Source organism: Citrus clementina, unplaced genomic scaffold (genome assembly GCF_000493195.1).
Source record: "Citrus clementina cultivar Clemenules unplaced genomic scaffold, Citrus_clementina_v1.0 scaffold_1, whole genome shotgun sequence".
In the NCBI taxonomy this organism is placed as follows: Eukaryota; Viridiplantae; Streptophyta; class Magnoliopsida; order Sapindales; family Rutaceae; genus Citrus; species Citrus x clementina.
This window is the reverse complement of record NW_006263303.1, coordinates 4,082,832-4,099,159: the sequence shown is the minus strand read 5'-3', so window position 1 is coordinate 4,099,159 and position 16,328 is coordinate 4,082,832. Positions and strand designations below refer to the sequence as shown.

The window sequence follows — 16,328 nt, the reverse complement described above, 5'->3', positions numbered from 1 at the left end:
GAAATCATGAAAAGCAAAAAGAAACCCAAGAAGACGGAAGCCCCAGCACCAAGGGAACCTCAAGTACAAAGCCCGCCACATGTTATCCCGCACAAATGAGGGTACAACACTCTTGGTGTTTCTACGGTACCCTATCTTCCTAGATCATTGTCGCCGGAACAACGAGAGCCACTACCGAAACTTTGGTACGAATCCCACCATCAGTTGAATCGCTCCCCCGATCTTTTACCAGATTCAAGATAGTGGCCTACTCCGACTACCAAAGCCAATGAAGAAGTACCCCAACATGAAGCGCAATCTAATGCTTGTGTATGTAGTAAGCCACGTAGATTACCCCAGATACCTTGTGGTGGTCAGTTGCAATTTTAGAATTCCTTGAGTCCCCCAAATGAAAGAGTAGGAGGTCTTACGATCATTTATTCTCCTTAGGATAACATAGCTGAGTCATGTATTGATCAATGCTTTCGTAATCTATAAATGCATTTTCTTCTCAACATTATGATGTGCATTCGTCTTTTTATTATTCGACTTTTCAATCGCAAAATGTGGGTAATATTCATTTCTTGCCATTAATTTGACTTCATATTTGATGATGTGTAACTTTTGCCATACGCTTGTCAATTATGATTAACTTATTATAGGACCAGCTGAGGTACCTGACCTACCCAGATTGTGACAATCTACTTAAGACCAAAATAAGCAAAAGGGGAATAAACATGCCATTGGTAGCCTTTCAGCAGGAGCATGATAAGGCTGCCTAAATAGTATACTGTAGTGTCATGATGTTCCATTTAGGTATGTGTACACCCACACCTCAATTCTCTTAATTGAGCATAGTAACCAATAAACTCTATGAAATGACAGTTATCATTACACTTTTAGACTTAACTTAGTAGTACTTAGATAGTAAATGATGTGTTTTTATTGTATTATAGTTATATTTTGCATGAACATCCATCTTAGTTTATTTTTAAGAAATTTAGTTTGTTTTAGAATAATTTGTGTACTTAGATCATATGCATAATTATAGGTGACCGAAAGCTTAAATTTTAAGGAAGGAATGCTGCCGCAACAAACTTGCAGAGACAAACAAAGAACTTGGCTATAGAAGAATTAAAACAAATAAGAAACAATGAAGATGCTGGAGCCGTTGCTGTAGCAATCCTGGAGCATTGACATAGGAGATTTCGTGCGAGACAACTAGAAGATTGCGATTTGAAGTTTCTAAAAATGGAATATATGCGCCCTAGACCTTCGGTTGCCCTAATTCTAAGTTAAAAAATGAGCACACATGCAAAGAAAAAAGAGAGAGTCGTCACTTAAGGAAAAAAACCACAGAGAAAAACAAAACAAAAATATAAATCGAGAGATAAATTGAAGGCTGACATAGGAGAAATCACAGAGATCAAACGAAAATAAGTTTTTCTTATTATCTTCTTGTTTTCTATATATCTATGGGGATATATTTTATGGTTGAAACTATTTTCTTTACTATTTTATCACAAATCATGAACTCAATTTGATTTTAGTTGAGTAATAAACGAACTTAATGACGGGTATTCGCACATTGCTCTGTGTTTGCTATAACAATTTGTCTTAATTGTGCTTAATTTAATTCTCTATTTCGGTTGGCCACTCATTTAGAGATACTAGTTAAGAGAGAGCCTAAAAAATGTCTGACTTAGTGGATCTCACTAAGATAATACTTAGTTTTACATTGGGTTTCCCAAGTTGAGTAATTTCAATTTGAGTAAGGTCATGCTTGATTCAAAATTAGTGATGAATTAGATATAGAGATTCACCTTGTAGGGTAAATGGAACCTAGATCTTTTAATGCTATATTTAATGTTGGCGTAATAATTGGTCACTATTAGGTTGCATTAGATATAAAATATCCAACAAGCAACAACTGAGGATGCATGAGAGATTCTGCCTAATGTTGTAGTAGATGTTCTAGCAACGATACTGTAATTGAAAAATAGTCAATGCCATTAAGTGAGTTTATTCACTCAACTATTTTATTCTCATTGGATTAATTGTAACACCCTAAAAATTACCCATGAAAACACAAGGGTAAAATTTGAAATGAGATCTCGCATCATTTATTCTTATTAATAAATCTCAAGATAAACAATCATTATTCATGCTCCAATTGAATCCTTACATAAAACATCTAAAATAAAGTCTCCAAAGAAAAGTCTCTAATCTAAAATAAAAAGTCTAGCCAAATTTAATCTTTAAAACAACTCCAAAGATCCACTAAGAAAATTCTCCATCTAAGAACCCAAGCCACATCTTTAATCAATCTGCAAAATATTGGAGACGAGGGCAATTCTTGAACAAAACATAATGCAAATCTTAAACGAATTTAAAGCAATAATAAGTAAATCAACCAAAATATAAAACGTTAAGCAAAGAGAGATTCAAACACAAAGATTTTTACGTCGTTCGGCCAACCTTGCCTATGTCCATGCCTCGAAGCACACCGAGCTTGAGGATTCAACTTGTCAAGCCTTTAAGACTTCAAAAACACTTACAATTGACTTCTTAGGTGTCAATCAACCTTTACATCCAGCGATTATCCCCAATCTCTTAACCCAAGTGTATTCCAACACTTACAATTACTCAAAACAAAGATTACAAATCAATACTTAATGTGTTAATAAATGAGCAAGAGCCGTCAACTCGATAAGCAAATCCATGCACAATATTTGAAAACCTTGTCATTTAACGTTTAAACATTTTATAACATCTTCATTTAGCATAAGGGGTGGATTCATGTAAACGCATTAAAAACAATAAAACATTCATAAAAACATTAAAATATAAACATTGGTAGCTCATGCCTCGTAGTCATCATCATTCATCATTCATCATTTAGGGTGTTATACCCCGCATTGTTCCTCATTCTGAGTAGTATACCCCACATTATTCATAACATCTTTGTGCACAAGATCATCATCATACCAGCAAGCTGGCCATAGCATTTCATAACATCATAACATTAACATCATATACATTACTACGGACTATGAACCAAAATATTTTTGAATCCACCTTACATCTTTTTATAAACAGCATTTAAAGTCTTTTAAAACATTTAAGAATTTTTCTTTGAACATTTAATTCTTTTAGAAAATTCTTTAAGAAAATATTTGTTTTGAGAAAACTAATTTCTTAAGAAAAATTTGTTTTAAAATACATTTATATAAATTCATTTAAAAGCATTTTTATTTTCAAAAATTCATTTAAATATTTTAGAAATCAGTTTTGTAAAAACTTCCATTTAAACATAATTCTTATAACATAAATTGCATTTATTATAAAACACATCATGCATGAATCTACTTACCTCAATCCACAGAAATCAACTCAATACCTTAAGAACAAACCAACGAGCTCACCCACGTCCTATAATCATCATAAAAATATTTTTATCAATATCATCTCTAACCTTAAATATAATCCTAATCATCCTTAATTCATAGGCACTTATACTAGCTCAATACTTATTCATATTCTAGACATAAGTATGAATATCTTACACATGCTGATTTTTAATAACCTATACACATGTTGGAAAACCATGAAAATTTACAGAGGTACTATGAAAATCAAGCCAAAATACTGACCTTTCACCAGAGTAACAAAATTGTCCAGCATTGACCAAGTTAGACCTTTATCACTTAGTAAATTCATGAAATATTCTTTAGTACTTGAAATAATATTTTTCTTTTTTCCAATTACAGAATATATATTCAGAAAGCATATAATTAAAATTCATAATTTTTGGACGCCTGAAACTATTTTAAAAGCGTTTTATTTCCGAGATCATCTAACCTGTCCAGAAAATTCCAGATTTGAAAACAGAATTTCAAAATTTCACATCTTTTATTTTACATGCCCAAAAGCTGCGATTCCAGTTTTTTAAAGACGGAGGAAAGATTGAAAATTCATTATAAAATCCTAACATGGCATGTAATATTCATAAATTAGCCCAAACTGTTACACGTATCAGCTTCTGCAATTTATGGAAAACAGTTTCTAGATCTGCAATAGTCGCATGTTTCAATTTTTAATAATTTAACCACAATGAATAAAATTACGAAATTAAACATGCAATTATATTAGACATAGATATGTGGATAAAAAAATCACCATAATTTATAAGGATGTGTAACCTTACGGAAAAAGTTCCAGAAGTGAGAACCGCTGCTGAAAGTCGGAATTTTCAAGCACCAGTAACCTAACTTCGAAAACCCATAACAATTTGCATACTCTGACGATTTCAACACAAGACCTATCAATGGAAATCTTAGGATGTCTAGTTCCATGATATGTAAGCATATTCACATGATTCTAAATAAAGAAAACGATTTCAAGCAAGGAATAGAGACTGTTTATATCATCACAACATTACAAACACACATATATTACGCAAATCATACTACAAGTAATTAAAGACAAACAATTCATAAAAATAAATCATATAAGTCAAAGAAATACTTAATACCTTAAGGCAAACACTGAGAAAAGAAGTTATAAAACTTTCTTTTCCTTCTCTAAAAACTTATTTTTCTTTCCTTTTTTTCTACGGTTTGTAACGGTGTAAAAAAAAAAAAAGACAGCTTCTTAAAAAGATGGCTTCCTCTTAAATACTTGGTAATTAATAAATATTTTTTATAAAAACTAACAACTTATGTAACTTATTTAAAGTAATTTGATAAATTTTACTCACACACAAACACTTAATAATAACTATCCTACTCAAGTTAATAAGGGTAAAAGAGAAAAAATAAAAATAAAAGTGGGCGTTACATTAATACTTGTGTTTGATGAGATCATTTTCTTTATTGCATTTTTATTTTAATTAGTTTATTAGTTTCATAGATTGTCTTATTTTAATTTAGAATAAGACTACACTGTTAAGGTTGCTGTAGCAAATCTAATAACATCAATCCTTGTATAGACGATTTGAGTACTCATCAGTATATTACTTGTTGTGTACACTTACACATTGACACTCATAGCATTAGAAATTGCACACACCAGTGGAGAATAGGCAATTCAAAATTTTGGGGAAAGCTTCAGAAGAGCAAGAAATAAATTTGGTGCACCAACTACATACTCTTAATTATAATCAAAATGTTATGACGATGCTTTGATTATCCATTTGTTGAGATTCAACATAATTTTCAAAAAAGACATGCAGCAAATGTGTCTATGTGAGCCATTAGGCGCCTAATATGATCTCTTTGTTGGGTACCTTAGGTACCCCTTTCAGAGAAGAATTTGTCAAATATAATGCGAGGTACCCCGAAAATTTACAAAATGACAACTTAGCCAAGTACTTAGATGCAGAGTAACAAGGATGTAAAATACTACTACATGTAAATACAAAACAAGGGGCTTAATAGCACAGTATCACAAGAGTAGAGACATCCAAGCAATGCAAAATATCCCAAAAAAATCAAAAGAAAGAAATAAGTTCCAAGTGCAGAATGTGGGGAGCCCAAGAAAAATAACAGCACAAAGTGATAACTAAACTAAAAGGGGTACATCATCCCCAACATCTTTCTTCAAATGGTGGTCAACAGAAGACTCCGAGGTACCTAAATATGAGCAGCCCATGCAGGAGCATCTAAGGCAGGCATTTGCTGGGGTATGTTGGGTACCCATGTACCCAGATGGACTACCCGATTGGGTAGTGGACGGTTTCTTTCTGTCTCATGAAACGACCCGCCCTGAATCCCCTCCGGGCAAGTCAATCTAGTCTTATCAAAACGAACTTGATAATAATTCTATTAATAAAGATTCTGCTAAAAATTCAGCAGTTTCCTTTATAAATATAACACTCCCAATATAATTCAACATACAACAACTCCAATTATCAACATCCTCAACCAAAATACTGACTTTTACTCAAGATATCTCCAAAGTCTAAAAAGATAATATTATAACTAATATTAATATCTCAGTTTATTCTTAATCCCAAAAGAATAATATAACAAATTTATACAATCCCAAAAGGACAAGATAACTGAAATATCCTAACAAAATCATCTATATCTTCTAACACCATCACGTTTCAAAATATATTTACAGTCGCTGGGTCGGTCTGGTGTACCTGCAACCTCCTGGTGGGGGAAAAAATATAATAAAAACGGGATGAGTTTAAAACTCAGTGAGATCAGTGAGTGGATAGTAGTTTTTGAAAATTAATTCTTATTTTAAAAGAAATAATCATATAATTTCCAAACACAATTTCATCAAACCATATGCGAGAAACCAGTAATAAATCATTTAACATTTAAATCAGATTACTAACCATGGAAATCATATCACAATATCATATATAATACACAAATTTGAAAATCATCACCACACAAGTACCCAGGGAAATAATCTCGTCGTATCCGGATCTCAACGGACGGGCAATGACGTACTATATAGATACCGTCACGCCCCGGAGCTACACGAATAGACATAAAAATACCATCTCATATCTCATCATATCTGTGCATGTATAATCTAGTCCCTAAAGGACAAAAGCGCCCAAGCACACGGCCCAAAACCTCTGTGTACTCAGACGGGCCCCAAAGGTCTGTATCTCATCTGTATCTCAATATCTGTATCTATGTAATCATCATACCGCATGCATATGCTCCTAAAAGGAAAAAAGCGCCCAAACACACGGCCCAAAGCCTCTATGTGTGTTCAGACGGGCCCCAAAGACCTCTATCTCATCACATCTGTATCACTGTATCTGGAGGGGAAGGGTATTGTCTAATGATTTAAAAAATACTCATTATACTCATATTCACATACCTTTTAACCATACTTTAAATCATACCACATTTGAATCCACTTTTCTTATCTTTAAAATACTAACATGCTTATTCAAAGTCGATACGCAAAACCATTAACCAAACATTTTAATAAAATATCAATGCGTTAATAAAATTCATTTTGAGGGAATCATTAAATCAGAACATTTAAAATACTTATTTCGCAAACATGCTTTACTATCCTAATTAACTATGAAAATAGGTTTTGTATATTCCACTCACAGTGACGGTGTTCACGCTCGGTTATCGTCCACGTCTGCGGATCGGTTCTCGCTCGCGGATCCTCCTAAATCAAGGAAACGACATAATTATTTTCCATAAATCAGAATTACAACTAAATTTATGCAATAAACTCGAAACGAACATCTATCCATAATTTACAACTCCCGTGTCGATAAAATTGCTAAAATGCCCTCAGTCCGTAAATCATTAAAATACTCTGAAATCGTAAATCACCGAATTACCTTCGGAATCGTAATTACACCCAATCCTCAATTCTATGAATTATTAAAATATCCACAGGCTTAAAAATTACAAAATTGCCTTCATACTGTGAAATTACCTAAATGCCCTTGGCGGTCAACGGTCACCAGAATTTGGTCAACGCTGGCTGGGAAGCTCAAGTCTGAAAGTTCTGGCCACACTAAGTCCAACGGTGGCGGTGATGACCTCCCACGCGCGGCGATGGCTCTGGATCGAGCTCCCAAATCTGTAAGTCCTTCAACAGCCGATCAATGGCAAAACGATGTCCCCAACGGCAGTGGATGGTCGGAAATGGAAGAGGGAGTCGTGGGGAACAAAACTGAGGTGGTGGCGTGGTCAAATTCCGGTAAGATCAACGGCGGTAGTGATGGGTTTTGGCCGCGGTTTTTCAAGCCTTAAACGGCGGCGTTCCGGTCAATTTCCGACGAAGATGACAGTTAAAGTATGACCAGCGTCTCACAAGCTTTCGATTGATACCTTGCTTAGCCAGAGTGGTGGCCGAAATCGCGAGATATAGCCGGGTTATGTTCGCGGGTCAGGTCAGGTCGGGTTTTCAGGTTTGTAGTTGGGTCGGTTTGGCAGCTTCTCTCGCACGTGCATGTGTCTGTTTTTGCTTTGTTTTTCCAGCTTCTTTTATTTTAAAAGTCCTCAACCACCAAAATCCTTAATCACCGCCTCATTCTTATTTTAAATTTATACATATGTTACACTTCAATTGTCTTGTTAACGTATCTCTTGACCCAGGGTACCAGCACTTCTGGATTCATGCTCTATACCTCCATCATGATAAGGGAATATGCCTCATCTGCCATCTTTTTTTACTCAGACAATTGATCCTGTATTTGGCCCTTAGCTCGTCACAATCTCTTTCTACCCGAGCTTTCTCTCCAGACAAATCATCAAGGCATTTATTCAATGCCTTGACTTCCTAAACAAGCTTTTCCTTAAGAGATTGTTGACTTTAGAGATCACCCATCAATTTTTCAACCTTTGACTGGGCAGCGACAAATGAATCAAAGTCTGGAAGATAATGACTCAGAAGAAAGGCCCCCTACAGTTGTTGAAGAGTGTTATATATATATGTGTGTGTGTGTGTATAACTATATAAATAAATAAATAATGAATGAGAAAAAGTATACTCGAGGTACCCTGGAAGAACTTACTTCTTGAGTAGCCTTAAGTGTTCGGCCATAGCGTTCACTCAAACTAAACATATCTGTCTCCGCGGCAATCTTAAGGGTAACGTTCTCTGCAGAATAATAAAAACAATGGGCTAGATATGAGAACTTCTCGTTGGACACCGGATCTAGTTCACTTTCATGAAGATCATCAGGAAATAAGGAAACTAACCCAAATTTTCTCTTTCAGGAACGATCTAGTCTGAGAGGTACCTTGCGATTTCACCTTTACTCCAGGGCCATGAAGAGGCGAGTATTCTTTTGTGGTAATGTAAAATCCTAAGTACCGAAAGATACACCCACCAGCATCAAAAGCGTCATCCGTTGATTCTATATCTGCACCTAACACACGAGAAAACGAAGTCAGCTGGACAAGTACTAAACATCATGAACACAAAGCAAAGGGAAATAAAAAATAGCAAAGCTAAATGTAAAACACGGTGATCGCGGGCACCTTCGTCACATGGATAATAATAGGGTACCCTCTTAACACCTAAAAGTCATACATGACTCGCCACTAGAAAGAGATGAAAAACCTCTGTCAATTAGCCCCGCTTTCTCCAACCTGCTCTCCTTCAACACATCATTACCCTTCTGTACAACTCGGAACCTCTCCATAAAGTTACTCACCTCTCTCCCTACCTCCTGAATAGGGCATGACCTTTTCACCCACGTGACATCTACAAAGCCATGGGGAACCCGAGGTTAGCAAAACATTTATGCAAGTGGACTAGGATAAAAATAAATAATGATAAGCTACGAGGGGAACACTTACTGTCTTCATCATCTGGGGTATCCTCCCAACACTTACCATCAGCAACAAACTTACCTTATTTATAACCCTTCTTCAAGACATGGTCCCCTCTAATAAGATTGCCATGGACACCCGAGGTAGAAAAATAAGCAACAACATGACCTTTGGGCTTCTTAAATTGGTAAAGTCCCCTCAAATATCGAATATAAATATCATGCCCCAATACTTCCGACTATAATACTTGCAAATCTGTGAGTGTCCTCCACCCTAGAAGAGATAGCTGCTTAAGAGCTATCTTCAAGTAACGGGACATCCTTATAAAAGAAGGTTGGAGAGGTAGGCGGAGTCTTGATCAAAGAGGTCAATGTGAAGGGCATTTTGGTTACTCATCTACACAGGGTACCCTAAGCTGGGCATATGAAGGAATGTTATGCCTACCCTTAATTCGTTCTAAGTAACCCAAAGTAGCCCTCTTAGCTTCTAGTGAATTGAGATAACTAGATTTTGAAATAGGAGCAGAGGGAGATCTAGGAACTCGATATGAGGAATGAACTCGGGTCACATGGGTAGATGGCTTAGCCTTTTTCTGAGATTGGTGGGTTGATGGTGTACCAGAAAAGCATGGGCTACTGCGGTAGACACCCCTAGTGGGAGGAGACCTAGGATATAGATTACCACTGTTAGAGACATTGGGAGAAGATTTTTCGTCTTCACTAATGGAAATATGGGAAGGAGATTCAGTACGAAGGCTATTTACACTACTACTTCTGACTACATGAGTCACCTTCAATCCACATCTTTCTATCAAATACCACTAGATCAAGGTTCATAAAAACACATCCACACCATTTATCAACCATTAACCACAACCAAAAACATGAAAAATAAAGAATGAAGATTTTTTTTTTCAGAATATGCAACATAGTGTAACAATGTATATACCAAGAAAAAAGGAAAGATGGAAAAAAGGGCACATCAAACTCACCAATTTCACAAATCAGAATTTGTAAACACGGAGTGATAAAGCTACATTCACCAAGATCAATAAGTAAGAGTACACACATAGATAAATAAATACCCACATGTATACACATGCATGTAAACATATATAAATACCTATATATATATATAACAAAAACAGTACAAGAAACTCACCCACACTGCTGAAAATCACCCTAGATAATCAAGAACCACCGAAAAACACCAAAGGTTTGTGGCTCACCGAAAAATCACCAAGAGCAGCTGCGGTTTGCTGGAAAATCGCCAAAAGAAGTTGTAGATCCCACAACAATTGCCAAGCGGAGTCGCAGTTCGCCGAAAAATCGCTAACGGGAGCCGCAGAGTCACCGAAAATGGCTAGAGGGATGAAGCTGGATGGCGACTGTCAATGAAAAAAGAAACCCATTAGGGATTTCGTCTAAAAAAAAATGAAAATGACGTGAGAAAGGAGAAACGCTATTCGTCGAACCGTCGGACAAAATACCGCTGCATGCCATCTAAATTTGGCGCCGAGAATCACCGTAACGACGATCGGAAGTCTTTGCCGGGAACCACGAGATGAGAAGGCTGGCCGAGAGAAAGGAAAAAGAGAAAAGAAAAAAAAACGAAAGGAAAAAGAGAAAAGAAAAAAAAACGAAAGGAAAAAAAGAAAGGAAAAAGAGAAATGACGAAAAAAAAAGGATTTTTAACTAAAAATAGAAGGTTGACGAAGCCAGGGAAAAAGACGAGACAAAAAAGAAGAAAAGTAGGAAATATGAGCAAGATGAGAGCATTACTGGAAGTGATTGGCTTTCATAAACATTTTTTGGGGATTTTAAAAAAAATAAATAATAGAGAAAAAGAGAAGAAAATGTTTTAATTGAGGGGATAAAAGGTACTGTACAAAAGAGGAGATAAAAGATATTAGAAAATTATTGGTTTTTAAATTGGAAAATGCTACTTTCCCCGGGTCAAACCCCGAATTATTTCAAAACGGCATCATTTTGGTTTTTTTTTTTCTTTTTACTTGCATGAAACGTAGTCGTTTGAGTTAGTAAAAACAAAACAAACTAAAGCAGAAAAAACTCAAGTGCTTATCTGCCCCTTTCTTACTTTCCTTTTGACAAACCACGAAATCACACCCACAAACAACAATCACCCACGGTCACGCGAACAGTCGGTACAGACGAAAGACGAGCCCATAGATGACGGACCACCGCCATCACGTGATCGAGGTCTTCATTGCCATCACCAATAGTCACGCGACAGCCGGCACTCATAAAGCTAACACGAGCGACAGCCAACACTCCCCTCCTCATCCACTCACAAAGCACCACACTTCGGCTCCCCTAGGCCAGGTTGTTGCTGCTGGAATTTTTTTTGCTGGAAATGTACTGGTGCTGGAATTGGTGCTGGAGTTGTTGCTGTTGGAATTTTTTTTGCTGGAAGTGTTAATGTTGCTGGAAGTGTTAATGTTACTGGAATTGTTTTTGTTGGAAGTGTTACTGGTGTTGGAATTAGTGCTGGAATTGTTACTGAAATATTTTTTTTTGTGTGTGTGAACTCCTGATTGTTTTTGTTTGTTTCTGTTTCTATTCCTGTCTCAACTACAAGCTTCTGTAATTAGTGTTTGGCCTGGGGACAAAATTTTTTATGTTCTGATTTATTTTCAAAATGAATTGAAGCAGAGCAGAGCTCACAACGTGCTGCCCAGCTGAAATGAATTGAAGCAAAGCAGAGCGACGTCGTTTGATGAAAAGGGAATGCTCACAACGTGCTGCTCGGTTGAATTTGTAACGTTATAGAACCAAGTTACTGATTTTCTTCCTCTTCATTTCTTCGTTTCACCTGGGAAAGCGACAGAGAGAAGAATTAACAAACTAGAATCGTTACTGGGGTCAAAGGGACTAGAGGCTATATGTCCCCTGAATGGCAAAACAGTGGCCTAATAACTGTGAAATCTGATGTTTATAGTTTTGGAGTTGTGTTGTTGGAGATTGCATGCTGCAGAAGCAATTTTGAAGTGAATGTTTCAACTGCAGACGTAGTACTTCTCTCAACTTGGGTGTACAATTGTTTTATCGCCAAAGAGTTAAACAAGCTTGTTGGAGAAGACGAAGAAGTAGACTTGAGAACACTGGAAACAATGGTGAGAGTTGGGCTTTTGTGCATCCAAGATGAGCCAAATCTTTGTTCTTCCATGAAAAATGTGATCTTGATGCTGGAAGGAACCATGGAGATACCAGTTGTTCCATTTCCAATTCTTTCCAACTTCAATAGTAATTCTCAAACACTGGACGGAACAAAAGGAAGAGACTTACGGTTTCTTTTGGAGGAGCAAAAACAAAGATATCAAAAACGGCAGCGTTTTGGAGAAGCAAAAAAGAAAAAGAAATTAAAACAAAACGACGTCGTTTTGTTTTTTTCGGGGTTTGACCCGGGGCAAACATCAGCACTCTTTTAAATTTGAACTTTGTGTCAGACGGCTAACACTTTTCATGAGAAGTAGAAAAGACATGAAAACAGCCATGCCCACTCACCTTGTCAGTTAAGTTAAAAAAAAAAAGAGAAAAAAAAAAGACAAAGAGAAGATTTCTGGCTTGGATATATACAAGGCTTAATTAAAAAAGAAGCAAAACAGGGCGCCCCTTATTCAAACACCCATCAAGTTAAACTCTACATCGCCATGTGTCACTCTTACTTCTTATGCGAGTTTTTTTTGCCTTTAATACTTTTCGTAAAAAAAGAAGCTAGGGGGATGTTGTTTGGGGAGAAATATAAAAATTATAGTAAAACACCACATGTCGATGAGGGGCGCCATGGCTGTAAGCGATCATCGTACGCACTCAATGTACCTGACCTACTCCTTAAGTTAGGATACCTGAGGTGCCTGACATATAACACAAACTTGGGTGCCCGAAGTACCTGACCTAAACCACAATCTCGGGTGCCCAGGGTATCTTACCTATACCAAGGTACCCAACATACACCAAATAAGCCCAGAGATTAAGAAAGTACGATGGGCACCCATATCATATGCCAAACGGTCAAGGAAAAGTCTCTAAAACGTCAAGCACGAGAAACATCTCCATTGTACCAAGGATAGTGGTCCTCAACAGCCCTGCCAGACAACCTCTGCTGAGGTACCTTGGACCACTCTTCATCGTACATCACGTGTTCAAAAGGATAAATTACACCATAAGGTTAAGGTCTTCTTCAACCTCAAGCCATTATTTCAGAGGCCTGACAAAGCTCTCGCCATTACAAAAAAACTTGAGTAGCTGACTTGAGCATCGAAGTGTAGACGCCGAGCTACCCCGGCTCCATCTTTAATCTCTTTTTCATTGTTTTGTAGGTTAAAATCTTATCTCCAAGGACCTCCTTTTTAGATTTTGAGCTCTTGTTGTCATAACCATCCTCCTACTCTCCCTACGTCCTTTGAATCTTAAAAATATCGCACACAACGATCTAGTATGGTACTCTGGTTACCCAAAAAATAAATCTATTATTCTTTTAAATAGGTTTCTCTCTTTTCCTTTGCATTCAAAATTTGTCTAAAACAATCACAATTATTTTTCTAACGACTATATCATTTGATTAGAACAACCTAAAATTTAATTACCCTAAACAAAGTTCAATAATAAATATGAATATAATATTATAAATAAAATATATCATAATTATTCTTAATATTCAAAATAATTTAAAAAATTAATATTATCTATCAGTCATTTATGTATTGTATAAATTTTTTTTAAAGAAGCTCATATCAATAAAGAATGCCCCCTTTTATAATTAGATTAAAAATATATTAATTGCATAGCCACTACTTTTTCAAATGAACCACGGCCGATGAAGTCGCTTTCGCCTACGTAATTTTGCACAATCTGATATATAAAATGGTACATATAGAACATTTTGTAATTGTGATTTTCTGGTGATTCTCCCTCCCTTTGTATTATATTCTTCTTTCTGACTGGCAAGGCCCCGACCACTACATATTAATTTGAAATTATTACAGTTAACAATTATGTACTACAAAAGTTAGTGGCAACATAGCAAATTCTCTCCTCTTGTTTTGTCATCCAATATTTATCATCATGATTGATGCGATCGTTTCCCCTCTCTTGGAGTAGCTGATTTCATTTGTTGTCGAAGAGGCCAAAGAACGGGTGAGGCTTGTGACGGGTATTGGAGAAGTGAAAAAGCTTAATGGCAATCTTCTAGCTTTTCAAGCTGTGCTGAAAGATGCAGAGCAAAGGCAAATGAAGGACAACAAAGCTGTTGATGAGCATAATTTATATACATATTTTACCCTTAATAATATAATTGCTAGTTATGTTTATTTATTATTTTTAATTAATTGAATTACTTTATTGCATAGGGAATTAATTGAAGATTAAGGATAAAAAGGGCATGAGAAAGTTCAAATTTGGAAGTCAATAATACTAAAATTGGAAGTCAATCCCATCAAAAGATGAATGGTGGTCATGCATTTGGAAAGCAAAGATTTGGCAATTTGGACTGCATGTGCTGGGCATTAAAAGAAGAAGTCATTAATTGGTCTTTTGCTTTTGTGGTCTAACGTGTGCTTTGCTTTCAAAGTTTAGTAAGGAAATAATTTTAAAAGGGCTTGGTGAGTGGGCTTTATAAGTCGGTGGAGAAGAATTAATGCAATTAGAATCCAATAAGGATTAAGCAAGTCAGTAACATTATATAACGGCAAGGGACGGAAACGAAAGGAAGGGAACTGCAGACGCAAGGATTCAAGACAAAGAAGAAAATCTGCAGCAATTCGGCTTCCCCATGGCTGAATTTATTTATTTTGTTGCTCCCAATTCAAGTATGTCTAGCTAATTTTCTTACACTGAGGTTAAGGATGAAACCCTATTCAATAAAATAATTATCTTTTTATTTAATTAATTCCCTATATATGTTCTTTGATGATTATGGTTTTTATTTCACATGATTAATTGGATGTTAATAAAATCTTTTCATCAATTCTGTCATGCATTATTGATTGTTAGGATTAATATTCGATTAATTCTATGCTTGGATCTATAAAGTTTATACATGATTATCTTTGATTTTATGTCTTTCATTAAATTGTTTACATTGAGTGCTTAGGAAACTTTGACTCTTTGTTATTCAATATGTTTACATGAGATTCTCAGATGTCATATTATTAAGCAGAAAAAGAACCTACATTAGATTTAATTACTTGGGCTTAATTGTTATATCCATGAGATGACATAGATTGATTTCGAGTTGTCACTCTAAAATTGGGGATTAATTAATAATTAGATAATTACTAGTTGAATAGTGGTGGATTCCGAAACCTTGGTAATTTTTATCTCATTGAATTCTCATTTGCTTTAATTGTTTTCTTAGTTTAATTAGTTTAATTTCTCTTAAAACTCAATTTGGTCAACTAGGTTAGAATTAATATTAATTTTAGATTTAAATTAGACTTTTCAATTTATAACAATCCCTGTGGGATCGAACTCGTTACCACTACTCTATTTCTAGATTCGTGCGCTTGCGAGTACATTAAAATTTTCACAACAGCTGTTAGACAGTGGTTGGATCAGCTCAAGGACACATCCTTGCTGGATAACTAGACTGCAAGGCTCAAATTGCAAATTAAGGGCTTTGATGATGACAATGCTCTTGCTCTTGCTCCTTAGAAGAAGAAGGTATGTTCCTTCTTTCCTACTGCCTTTTGCTTGGGTAGCTTCAAGCAACTCCGTCTTCGTCATGACATTGCTATGAAGATTAAAGAAATCAATGAAAGGTTTGATGATATTGCCACACAAAAAGATAGGTTTAAAATTGTTGAGAATGTAACTGTGCTAAGAAATCAGAGCGAGTGCGAACCACCTCCTTGATTGATGAGGGAGAGGTTTGTGGTAGAGTTGATTAGAAAAATGAGCTCTTAAGTAAGTTGTTGTGTGAAAGTAGTGAACAGCAAAGAGGCCTTCCTGTCATCCACTTGTTGGGTTAGGGGGCATAGGTAAAACAACTCTTGCACTGGTACCTTGTAACAATAGTGAGGTGAAAAGAAATTTTGAAAAAACTATATGGGTG

At 35.9% G+C, this 16,328-nt stretch overlaps 1 protein-coding gene across 1 annotated transcript; it reads left to right on the top strand.

Annotated features, from left to right (window-relative positions):
- The first annotated feature begins 12,159 nt into the window (after positions 1-12,159).
- Positions 12,160-16,129, top strand: LOC112095439 (G-type lectin S-receptor-like serine/threonine-protein kinase LECRK2). The gene is made up of 2 exons (XM_024177367.1): positions 12,160-12,563; positions 15,976-16,129. Exons 1-2 carry the CDS (start codon positions 12,160-12,162, stop codon positions 16,127-16,129), a joined length of 558 nt encoding a protein of 185 aa, XP_024033135.1.
- Positions 16,130-16,328: the final 199 nt, after the last annotated feature.